Source organism: Alligator mississippiensis, chromosome 8, assembly GCF_030867095.1.
Source record: "Alligator mississippiensis isolate rAllMis1 chromosome 8, rAllMis1, whole genome shotgun sequence".
Classification (NCBI taxonomy): Eukaryota; Metazoa; Chordata; order Crocodylia; family Alligatoridae; genus Alligator; species Alligator mississippiensis.
The window spans coordinates 80,168,782-80,180,867 of record NC_081831.1 but is presented as its reverse complement, the minus strand read 5'-3'; the positions used below and the strand labels follow the sequence as shown (position 1 = coordinate 80,180,867).

Below are 12,086 nucleotides of genomic sequence, written 5' to 3'. Positions count from 1 at the left end.
TATTTTTTTGCTTTGTTTAAATTGTAGATGGACTTGTTGATTCATCCAGGCCCATCAATTCATTTGCTTCTCAACCGTGGCATAGTTGTCATAAGCTCATTTATGTACGACCTAATCCTAAAACGGGTGTTCCTGTTGGGCATTGGCCAATTCCAGAGTCATTTTGGCCTGATCAGAACTCACCAACTCTGGTAAGTAAAACAAGAGCTAAAGAGAGGATTCCCCATCTGCTGATTCAATAGAGTTTGTAAATGAACAATAGACTAAACCCTCACCCTCTATCTACTTCTGATCTTGGTTTAATGAGAAAACGGATTGGAGGCTTGCCTTGACCGTGCCTGGCTGAAGGCAGTCTAGAAATTTCACAGTTGCTTTTTGATTTGGGCAACTGTATTTCAACAGGTGCCTGATCATACATGCAGGAAGCTAGCTTTTCTTTTTTATAAGTTTAAATATTGCATCACTCCATTTTGAGTTATGGTTTATCTAATTCTGTTTTAATGGTTGTAACAGAGCTAGTGAGGTTTGCCAGTATTAAGGCAAAATGATGTTTTTGATTTTTATGGTTAAACATTTTAAAAGCTTTTTAAAAAAAGATGATAGGGTAGGAAAGAATGTAAATCTCCTCCTTGGCTGTATCTTAACAAGGGAAATTAGAGGCTGTAGGATGTTGACACTTCTCATTTAGAATCCTTTTCCATAGTACTGAGCAGCATCTCGAGTATGTGCTTCTCTTCTCCCTAGCAGCGTGAGTTGTGGTTGGAGGGAAACAAAAAGCTGTATCCTTCAGGTAATGAAGGAAATGTACAGTTTGCATTTGCTCTTTCTTTGAGAATGCAGTCATTTAATCAGTTCTAGGCTGGTTATTGGCATGTCTTATTGGTCTTTATTCATAAACTCACTTTAGTGAGCATATGTAGTCTTTCTGCTCTCCTGCTACTTGTTCCAGGTGCCAGTTCTTCCCATGACTCAATAAGGAAAAAATTCAGACTCACCAGGGAATATTTTGAGCACTTGTTGGCAAAGCGGGCACACTTTCAAACATACTTCTGCGAACAGCAGCCGTGGGAGTGGGGGCAGAGTCTGACCATTTATCACTGTCACTCTATGGACTTGCTAAAATGCAGAACTAAAATGTTTGTATTTTTAATATGAGCTATGCTGTCTTCCCCTGTGGGGTGGGAGAAAGTAGTGTGCCAGTGTTGTCTGAATTGCAAATGGTTCAGTTAATCTGTTTTTCATTCATCTGGATTAAGTGGCAGGAATTCATAATCTACTAAATGCTATCAAAATTTCAGAGTTAAGTGCCAAAGGCTAGTAAGGTGCATGTTTGATTTAACAGATGAATAAGCCAGTACAATAATCTGTAGGGAATACAGCCTTGATGTTGTTTAAACAACTGTTGTATCCAAAATGGACCACTTCAGACCTTGCTTTAGACTGGATCTGTATTATAGAAAAGCCAACTTTTGGCAGATACTAGTATTAAAGAGCTTGGTAACCCTGGGCAGTTGATTATCTTCCATCATGAATCTTTTTTTCCCTTCCTCTTAGCCTCCACGCACAGCTCATCCTGTTGTCAGATTCTCCTGTGTAGATTGCGAGCCAATGGTAATAGACAAGCTTCCTTTTGATAAGTACGAACTCGAACCTTCACCCTTGACGCAGTACATCTTGGAACGAAAGTCTCCTCATACCTGTTGGCAGGTATTTGCATTTATTTGATAATGGAAATTTTAATAGGAGCCCTGCTGCAGCATCACATGAATCTGTGTAAACCTGCAAAAGGCAAAGTTAACCACTGCAGCTGGATTGAGCCAGTGTGTAAAGATGTCGGTTACCTCAATTATAATTGAATTTTCAAGCTTTAGAGTAAGTATTCCCACTGTAGGCATCCTTGGTTCATTTAATTCTAGTTCTAGAACTGCTTTTCAGTGGCAAACTTGTCCTTCAAGTTTCGCTCTTAGATGAAATGCAGCGCTCTGCAGGGTGCCATTTGCTTAATGAAAAAGAAGATGAAGTCACCAGTTTTTTCCACTAGAGCTTAGGTATGTTACTGAAATGAGACGCGTTCTAATGCACAGTTGAAATCTCGATTTAAGGAGAACTGTATTGGAGGAATGATGGTCTTGCTTAATGTACTGGTTGGTTCAGGAGAAGTCTGGGGGCTATTAGTTTTGCCTTTGGCAAGTCACTTGGAGAAATTAAGTCTGTTTCTCAGCTTCAAAATGAGAATTAAAATGTCCTTTTCAAGGAAACAGGAGATGATTAATATCCAAGCACCTCATGGATGGTAATGTTGAGACCATTTAACTACCTAGATAGGGAATAACAGCTGGGAAATGCAGAGAGGGTAAGATGACCCTTACAAATAAAACAGTAAAAATTAATTGGCATGGGTAGGTGTCAAATATGAAGTTGTGAATTACCAAAATGTCTGTAGTGTGTGCCATTCAACTCTTCTGTATGGTGTCCCCATAGTAATTTTTGTGAGGAAAGTGCTCCATGCTTTAAATGCTTTTTTCTTCCCAGGTGTGTAAAATACACGTACAAACCAGGGAAACTGGCTAATTATATTGGAAACAATTTATTTAACTAGGTATATTCCAAATGCTGTTGAGTGCATAAAGTAAAAGCATGGACCAAGTGAACAAAGAAAATTCTTCCGTCTTAAATATTTCAAATCTACAGAAGTGTGTGTTTGTTTTTGTTTCCGTCATTGGTCCCCTTAAGACTAAAAGGCATGTTCCAAATGGGGATTGCTGCTGCTGCTATATTATTTCCATAAATTATTTAGCTGTGAAATGAAGAATTTATTTCCCAAGTGTAATACTTCACTACAAGATTCTTTTTTTTTCCCTCAAATTTGAGAAGTGTCTCTATCTGCTGATGTTTAATGCCGTGCTTTAACTTCTTTGCGTGCATATTTAGTAATAAGTCACAAAAAGGAAGCTTATAAGAAGTGGAAACCTGAGCAGATAATTAGGGAAGAATATAAGAGAATTGCTTGGGTATGCAGGGATGAAGTCAGGAAGGCCAAAGGACAATTGGAGTTGGAGCCAGCAAGGGATGTGAAGGATAACAGGAAGGGTTTCTACAAGTATGTTGGTAGCAAGAGGCAGATCAGGGAAAGTGTGGGTCCCTTACTGAATGGGGGAGGCAACCTTGTGACAGAGGATGCAGAAAAGGCTGAAGTGCTCAATGCCTCTTTTTGCTCAGTCTTTACAGGCAAGCTCAGCTCCTAGACTACTGCACCGGACAGCGCAGTTTGGGGTGGGGGAGATGAGCAGCCAACAGTAGTGAGAGAACATGTTAGGGACTACCTAGAAAAGTTGGACATGTACAGGTCCTTGGGGCTGGGTGGGACGCACCTGAGGGTGCTGAGGGAGTTGGCTGATGCGATTGCAGAGCTGTTGGGCATCATCTTTCGAAATTCATGGCAATTGGGAGAGGTCCCGGATGATGGGAAAAGAGCAAACATAGTGCCCATATTTAAGAAAGGGAAAAAGGAGGATCCAGGGAACTACAGACCAGTCAGCCTGACCTTGGTCCCTGGAAAAATCATGGCGCAGATCCTCAAGGAATCCATTTGTAAGCACTTGGAGGAGAAGATGATTAGGAGTAGTTGGCATGGATTCACAAGGGGCAAGTCCTGGCTGACCAACCTAGTTGCCTTCTATGATGAGGTGACTGGCTCTGTGGATATGGGGAGACCAGCGGATGTAGTGTTCCTGGATTTTAGCAAGGCTTTTAATAATGGTCTTCCATAGCATTCTCGCAGGCAAGCTAAGGGCTGGATTAATGGACTGTAAGGTGGATAGAAAATTGGCTGAAGCATCGGGCTCCATAGTAATCAATGGCTTGATGTCTAGTTGGCAGCTGGTATCAAGTGGAGTGCCCCAGGGGAGTTGGCTTTGGGGCTGGTTTTGTTCAATGTCTTCATCAGTGACCTGGAAGATGACATAGAGTGCACCCTCAGCACATCTGCAGATGACACCAGTAGTAGATACACTGGAGGGTGGGGCTAAGATGCAGAGTGAATTTGACAAATTGGAGGATTGGGCCAAAAGGAATCTCATGGGTGTCAACAAGAACAAGTGCAAAGTCCTGCCCTGAGGAGGGAGCAGTCCCATGCACCAGCAGGCTGGGGCTGACTGGCTGGGCAGCAGCTCTGCAGAAAAGGACCTGGGTAATGGGACAAGAAGTTGAATAGGAGCCAGTAGTGTGACCTTGTTGCCAAGAAAGCTAATGGCATCCTGGGCTGCATTGGGAGGAGTGTTGCCAGCAGATCAAGGGAAGTGATTCTTCCCCTCTACTCAGCACTGGAGAGGCCACATCTGGAGTCCTGTGTCCAGTTTTGGGCCTCCCCACTACAGAAAGGATGTGGACAAATTGGAGATAATCCAGTGGACAGCAGCAAAAATGGCTGGGGGGCTGGGGCGCATTACTTGAGGAGAGGCTGAGCGAACTGGGCTGATTTAGTCTAGAGAAGAGGAGACTGAGAGGGGATTTAATAGCAGCCTTCAACTCCCTGAAGGGTGGTTTGAACGAGGCTGGAGCTGGACTGATCTCAGTGGGGGCAGATGACAGGACAAGGAGCAATGGGCTCAAGCTGCAGCAAGGGAAGGTCAGGTTAGATATTGGGAAGAATGTTCTCACTAGGAGGGTGGTAAAACACTGGAACAGGTTACCCAGAGAGGTGGTGGAGTTTCCATCCTTGAAGGTTTTGAAGACTTGGGTAGACAAAGCCTTGTCTGGGATGATGTAGCTGGGGCTGGTCTGCTTGGAGCAGGGGGTTGGACTGGATGTGACCTCCTAACATCCCTTCCAGTCCTTGTTGTCTGTGATTCTATGAACTGCTTAGTTTACAAGTTGTAGATGCACAAATAATGAAGATGTAGCCGTGTTATCCAACTGTGTGTGTTGTAGTGGAGTAACTTTTATGAATTACATTTGGAAAAATGTACCTGCAACAGAAATGTAAGTTTAAGCTGTTAAATAATATCAAGTAATGGATTTCTCTTTCCATTGCTCCTCTTGAGAGCCATTGAATATAACCTGTATAAAGTAGTCCAAAATACACTGTGGAGAACAGTCCCATTTTGTTAATGGATAGATAGTCTGAATGACTATTGTTCCTGAATTCTGTGGTTCAGAAGGCTAAATGCATATCCATCTGTGTGCAACTAGCTGCTTTCTCTCATCTTTCTGCTTTTAAAAGTGTCATACTGCCTTGATTTTGTTCAATTATGCAACATTTAAAATATTTCTTCAATTAAGTAGAATAATGCTTCTTTTGTGTTCTTTATCAGGTATTTGTGAGTAGCAGTGGAAAATACAGTGAACTTGGACATCCATTTGGGTATTTAAAAGCAAGCACTACTTTAACCTGTGTAAACCTCTTTGTGATGCCTTACAACTATCCTGTTTTACTTCCTTTGCTAGGTGGGTAATAACAATACCTCAGTGTCATTCAACAACTTGACAGTAAAGAAAAAATGATGATGGCTAATGTGCTGCTGTAGTTTTTGGAGGCCACTGTAAAATGGACATCAGAGTAGAGAATGTTGCAAACTTTTGCAGATAACTTGGGAGGAGAGGATTTTCATACTCCCTCTCCCTTTTTCTTTCTCTCCAGCAGAGGAGGAGAGCTACCTGCTTCCAGTGCATGTTTGATGCTGTTCACCTCCTAGACACGTAGCCTCTTCCTTAACCTGGAGTAAGCTTCAACCTCCATTCTTTTCCCTCACTTAGGGTGTGGTGTATCCAGGTTTTGCAGTTACTCCTGTGGCACCCTATTTTTGCTGGAGGATCAAGTGCAGGGCTCCTGATCTGGTGTTGGGTGTTGGGAAGAGGGTAGTCCACTGGTGCAGTTTAAAGGAGCAGCCAGCAAGGAGGAGTAGCATAGTGAAGCAGCCAGCATTTCCCCTAGGAGACCAAATGTTTCATTTCCATGATGAGCCTGTTTTCTGCAGGCAAGTCGGTATGAAAGTGTCATGTGAATAGTTCTTGTAATAGCTGCAGTTGCAAAGACTCTGGTTCCCATGGCAAAATGCTAATGGCAGAGAGAATTGCTTTGCAGGTGCTACTGATTCTGCTACTTGGGATCCTGTGGTTTTTTATTTTGCTTTTTATTTAAAAGCACAAGATTAATTATAAAGATCTAAATTGAGTAAATACTGGATTTTAAAACATGATTTCTTATTTTATGGAAGTCAGAAGTTGCAGAAATGCTTGTTTACAGTCCTGGTACATAATACACGTGTGTATTCTCATGTGCATGCACACACCCACACTCTTATTCATAACTGGCTAACAAGTCAGCACTTTTATGCGCTGATAACATCAGTTCATGGCTTGTCAAGTTGTCTACCATAGTCTTGTCAGCCTGGTAATTATTTCAGGACAACTTGGAGTTCATTATTAGAGTCCCTCGTTCCTGTGAGCCAGTGGCTACGAGCTTGGATGATCTGCTGTTTACACTGCAGATGTGTTAGTTAAGCAGAGGCCACCAGTTAGGTGGGTAATTAATTTAGTGACCTTATTTCAATCTGCTTCTGATCTCAGTAGGCTCAGTTCTGCCACTTCCTTTCCCCAGCCCTTTTCTGTGAAAGTTCATCCTATTCTATAGGGAAAATAGATGGGTGAAGAGAGGTGCTTCTGCAGTATATGCAGTGCTGTTTCTCAGCTTGGTCATGTGCAAAAGCCATGTCTGCAAAAGCAAACTGCACAAAGGGTTTTAAATGACAGGATGGGGCTTCTAGGCAGCCCGAGTCATAAGCAGGAAGTTTGCTTTGTGCTAACACAGCCATGTGGGTACACTGATAACACTGACAGATCCAGATATTCCAAGAGCGTGTTTCGAGCTATTTCTTATTGTTACTTGACTGAATCCGACCCTGGAATGTAAGGCATGGAAAAAATGGGGTTCTGTGGCTTGCTTAGGATGAGACCAAAAAACACAGCTCACATCAATTGGAAAGAGTCACTAAGGATTGTACTATAGCTAGAGAGACCTGACATTTTAGATAGGCATGTTCTTTTTCTCATTTAAAAAATCCCAAACCTGGCTTATCTTGTAACATGCTGAGCACACTAACAACAGTGCAGGTGCTGGTTGGACTGAATATATTAGCCCTTCATTTTCAGACTAGCAGGTGTTTGGAAACCTGCAGGGGAGAAGGAAGGAGGACGAAGGAAAGAGGACCTTGTTCTCTTTGCCTTTGACAGCTCTTGATGTAAAGCTTCCTGTGGCCACTGTTCTGTTGGAAGAACCATACATCTGGGTAATGAAACAAGAATTGTAGCTCAGGGTGAAATGTGGAGACTGCCACCCCCCTCCCCCCCCATACCTCCCTCCCCCGTTTCCTTTCTAAGACTGGAAACCAAACGCATCAAACTCTTGCTCTCTTTGTACTGTCTAATTTACTGACTCTCTATTAAGAGGTTCTCAACAACGTGTGTGTGCTGCATGTTTCTCACTGTGTGCAGGGCATTTAAATAGTTCATTCTTGGATATTATTCCCTCTGCTGTGGTAAGCAGGAGAAGATGTTGAAACTAACCAGAACTGGAGCTTCTGGTTATGAGAACAGTCCATTAAGCATGGTCTAAGGAGGCCCACAGATAACAATGGTGAAGATGCTAAAAGGACCTGAAGATTTGGCCAGCTTAGTGTGAAGTGAGCTGCTGGAGCTAGTCTCCAAAGGATGACTTCTGCTCCCACAGAAGCACACACTGATGTCATCACCACGGCGAGAAAGTATCTGCATTGATTCCACCACAAGATGGACTGATTAGGGGCCTTTCCTGGCAAGGGATGTGTGGCCCAATTTGAGGACCCCAAATCCAGATTTGTCATAAAGAATAGTTGAGTGCAGTTAACAAGAGTACCATTCCATGAACAGCCAGAGTCCCCATCCAGCAGGATGCACTTGCCTAATCCAGTTAATAGCATTGGTGGTCCTTGGCTGGTAAACTTCAGAGGATACCCAGGACTGGCCATCTGAACATGCTGGTGCATCTGGCACGCTCTGATTTCACTTCTTACTGTTGTGAGAGGCCAGAGAACTTGCTGTCTGAGCCGAGGACCAGAGGTAGGCTCCTCGCTGTTTCTCCAGGCATGTCCCAATGGTAAAATACAACAGACCTACTTCTGAAGGTGCTCTGCTCCTGGACAAGTTGCTGGTGTACGGTGGTATCCTGTACCCTGGCATGGGATGGAATATTCCTGTTGTCTTGCCTTCTGTGTCGAAACTTTGCCATCTCTGATCAGAGTGTACTCTTTTCAGCAGTGTGTTTCCTATAAAATCTTGTAAGTGTCCTCATAACAGAGGAGTGTCCTCTCTTAACAGAGCTGACTTATGCATCTGACGTCATGTTGTCATACCATATTAACATTCCCACGGCTGTAGAAGGGCAGGACAATTGTGAAGCCGGAGTCCTTAAACAGAAGAGATGCTAGGAACTAAAGCTGGAGCACAGCACAGGTCAAAGATGCTGATGAAATCTAAGCTGTTCCTTTGGCTGAAGAGCAAAGCTTCCTTTTTTTCTGACTGCTCACGGGCTCTAATGTTTGAATGCAGGCAGCTGGCTTTAGTAAGTAAAGGGTCATGGGCATTCATTTGTAATGATAGGAGATGATAGGGAATCAACCCCCGCTCTTGGAGCCTGCATGTGCTCAAGGCTGAACATTTTGGAAAATGTGCGCTTTCCCTGGAGGCCTGGTGACTGCTGCTGCAGACTCTTCAGGGAGCCTGGAGGGGTTTTATGTTCAGGGAAAACTGAAAACAGTTTTTCAGACACCAAAGCAAGCAAACAAACCTGGATGTACTGTTCTTGCACAGCAGCATATAGCCAAACTTTGCATTTTTCCTAGTGGAAATGGGGATTTTGTCCATGGTGGCCGTTGAATGCAGTTAATGTGTACTTTGCAGCTGGATTGGGTGTGGGGGAGGCTTTCTTGATCTCTGCATGTGAAATCTGAGCCTCTGCTGCCTTGAGTAAGGAGCCCAGTGTGCTGGGTCAGAGGCAGTAGAAGGCTGCAAAAGGGTCTTGGGGGAGGCGGGCGCACACTCATGCAGCTGTGATTGAAAAGAGCCTGGCACACTGCAGCAATAAATGCAGTGTTTTTACACTGAGCATGCGAACCTGCTCTCTGAAGAAATCATCTGTCACATGAGCTGCCCTAACAACTAGGATTCTCCTGCGGTGTTAAAATTATATGCTGATGCTCTTCTTGCCTCTTCCCAGGTTAAACCAACCTCCTGATTTGTTGCTAATACAAAATTAGCTTGCCTTTCACCCTTTGCTGTTTTCTCTGCATGCTTTGTTTAAACTGAGCAAACAATGGCCTGGTCAGGTTTAGCAGGTTCATAATTTGTCCCTACTCTCACCTAGACCTCTTGCAGCTTTAATTTGGAAACATGCGGCCTGCCCTTGAGGGGTGTTAATTCCTTTTCTGTAAAATGCGTGTGGTGTCCTGGGCTTCCGTTGCTTTTTGGTGGAAATGGACAGTATCTGTCAGATTCAGGCCTGCTGCACAAGAGTATTTGAGAACAGATTTGACCTGCATTTCAGATGCATAACAAGTTAGCTTTAAAGAAGTGTCTCAGTAATGATCAATCTCTGTTTTGGCCCTACAATATTTTATGTCCTCTTGTGGAAGAATGGCATGCTCAAACTGTACATATGTACTTGAGCATGAAGACTAGCATATGCCCTGAGCCTCTCGAGGTGCTTAATATACATCCTAAAACCCATAACTACTGCTTTAAAATAAAAGCAGAAAGAAAGTTATCAAGTCTGAAGTTGAGAGATGTCAGCCGTGCAAAATTGTCTTGTTTTGTTTTTTCTTTCTAGTAGCTCTGACACCACTCTACCTATTCCTGGTATCCCAATTAGGAACCAAACTAGTTTTATTGAACTCTGTTCATCTTGTGTTGCTGTAGGATATTTTTGTAATCTTCTGAATTTTTTACCAGTCCTGACCTTCCTTGAAGCTATAGAATAGAGGAGAGGTGAGAGACCTGCTCTGCCCTCTTGGGACCCCAGATCCCTTTCCTACCATCTAAACAGGAGCGAAATTTTTGTCCTGGGTTCGCTCCATGCCTTCAGCAACGTTTGCTGGAGGGTGTCGGGCACTGAGAGCAAACAGTATGAAGGGTCTGTCAGATCTTTGCTTTTATTTCAGACAAAGTTCCAGTGGGTTGTTTTAACATTTGACTTCTCAGATTGCAAATATGCTTTAGTCCCAGGACCCTTCAGTAGTTGAGCCGATGTACATTATAAATATTAAAACTGTTTCTCCCACTTATGAATGGGGACACTATCAAGCTAAATGCACAGTATATTTTAGAATATTCTTCCTGATTTGAATAAGGAAAGAGATGCTGATTATCAAGTTTTGATGTACTAAAATTTGAGAGATTTTCATCATTTGAATCATTACAACATAGGTCTTGCTTCAGGGAACAGTTTTGTTGCGTTTTAGAGTGCTTAGAGTTGACTTGTGTATTCTAGCAAACATGTAACATGGTTCTTTACAACCGAATAACAAAGGGTATTGTTGTTTTGTTTTATATTTGCCATAAGCCACAGATACTGTTGCAGAATACCATTGGATAATACTGTCAGCTATGAAGTGTGCTGAGATTTTAAAATGGAGCTTTAATTCCTCTGATGCATCACCCTGTTTCCTTCAGGCCAGGAAAGGGAGTATAATGGAGTGGCTCTAGTGCTGCTTTTCATGTTTGATACAGAATTCATTTAGATTGGAAAATACCTGTAATTAAACTTGGTTTGAGTGAGAAGATGGAAAATATCTGTAACATCTGTTCCATTAATGCAGAATAGTAGGCAAGGCAGGCCTCTTCAGATACTTTTCATAAAAGCTCAACATGGAGGAAAAAGACTTTCCTGCCATGTCTACCTTCCCTGCATGCCCTTTCCATATGTGTCTGTCCCTTGCAAACCTGCATGATCACTTGCTGGGGAACAATGATTAAATCTTAAGCTATGTTGGAGAGATAAGAAACAGTAATATAATGTGTGGGCTAACTTAAAATAGCACAAGATTCATAGTGCCATGTATCTATCCTTCCCCGGTAAATGTTAACATTTTAGACTTTTAGTACAAAAAAAAATAAGCAGGGAGAGTTTGTTCCTTTTCATATCGTAAGCCCTTTCTCTCTGTTAATCGCAAACCAGGGTTGAACTTTCAGTCTGGGTCAAACACAAAAATATTGTTTGAATGTGAGAAACAGAGCCAAGTTTGTGCATCTCAGCTTGACCTGTTACAGGGAGTCCTTAGATTTACTGAGGAATTCTGGTGAGAGAAGGCACTGGGGGAGGTGAAGCTGTCGTAATTGTTGAATATGTTGTCTTCCCCTCTCTTCAACACGCAATTACATGCAGTGTTTAAAAGGTTCACATTCAGCCTGCCTGCAAGAATGGCCATGTTGGTAATGGTCTGTTGTAAGTAATTAAAAGGAATTCTTTCCAATTGCAGCTAGTATGGGGAATTCAATACCCTTTGAATCCTAAGATTAAGGGTATTTATTGTGGGGAAAGCCCCACATAAAAATACCAACAAAGCAACAGGAGAACTGGCTTATTTAACACTTGGTGGTGGATCTCTATAATATAATATAATTCTGTATGTGTGTTTTCCTCCCTGTAACAGATGACTTGTTTAAGGTTCACAAACATAAGCCAAACCTGAAGTGGCGCCAGGCATTTGACAACTACTTAAAAACCATGCCTCCGTACTACTTACTGGTATGTACTTGTACACATTTAATGACTTTAGGATTCTGATCACCAGCTGTCGGTTTATCTGTGTATTAAACTCCTTTATCCTAAAATCATCCTAGCTTTGATGAGGGCTTAGTTAGGAAATCTTTTGGCGATATATGTGGGTTAAAAGATAGCTATGCATTGCTTAATTCTCAAGTCCTGTGTTCTGTTTTACTAGTAACAGAAAATACTTCAGGATTGAGCCATTTTAAATGCCTTTAATATTAGTTTTGCCAATCCCTGAATGTACTTTTAGGTTTGAGTTACTTGGCTAAAATGAATGAGAGACATG

The 12,086-nt window shown here is 42.4% G+C and overlaps 1 protein-coding gene across 5 annotated transcripts in view; it reads left to right on the top strand.

The window, feature by feature from the left end:
- Positions 1 to 12,086, top strand: part of LOC102558640 (integrator complex subunit 6-like) — a 49,720-nt gene that overhangs the window by 26,978 nt on the left and 10,656 nt on the right. For 3 of the 5 annotated variants that reach the window (XR_001372594.3, XR_001372593.3, XM_014601355.3), the window contains exons 7-10: positions 28 to 191; positions 1,555 to 1,707; positions 5,313 to 5,445; positions 11,682 to 11,776. Coding sequence is in view for 3 of the 5 variants with exons in the window: in XM_014601355.3 (XP_014456841.1) it covers positions 28 to 191; positions 1,555 to 1,707; positions 5,313 to 5,445; positions 11,682 to 11,776 (545 nt within the window). In the remaining 2 variants the exon portion in view is untranslated. Of the gene's footprint in view, positions 1 to 27; positions 192 to 1,554; positions 1,708 to 5,312; positions 5,446 to 5,638; positions 5,720 to 11,681; positions 11,777 to 12,086 lie in introns of those variants that run through there. The other 2 variants (XM_014601363.3, XM_019492795.2) reach the window with 2 other exon arrangements.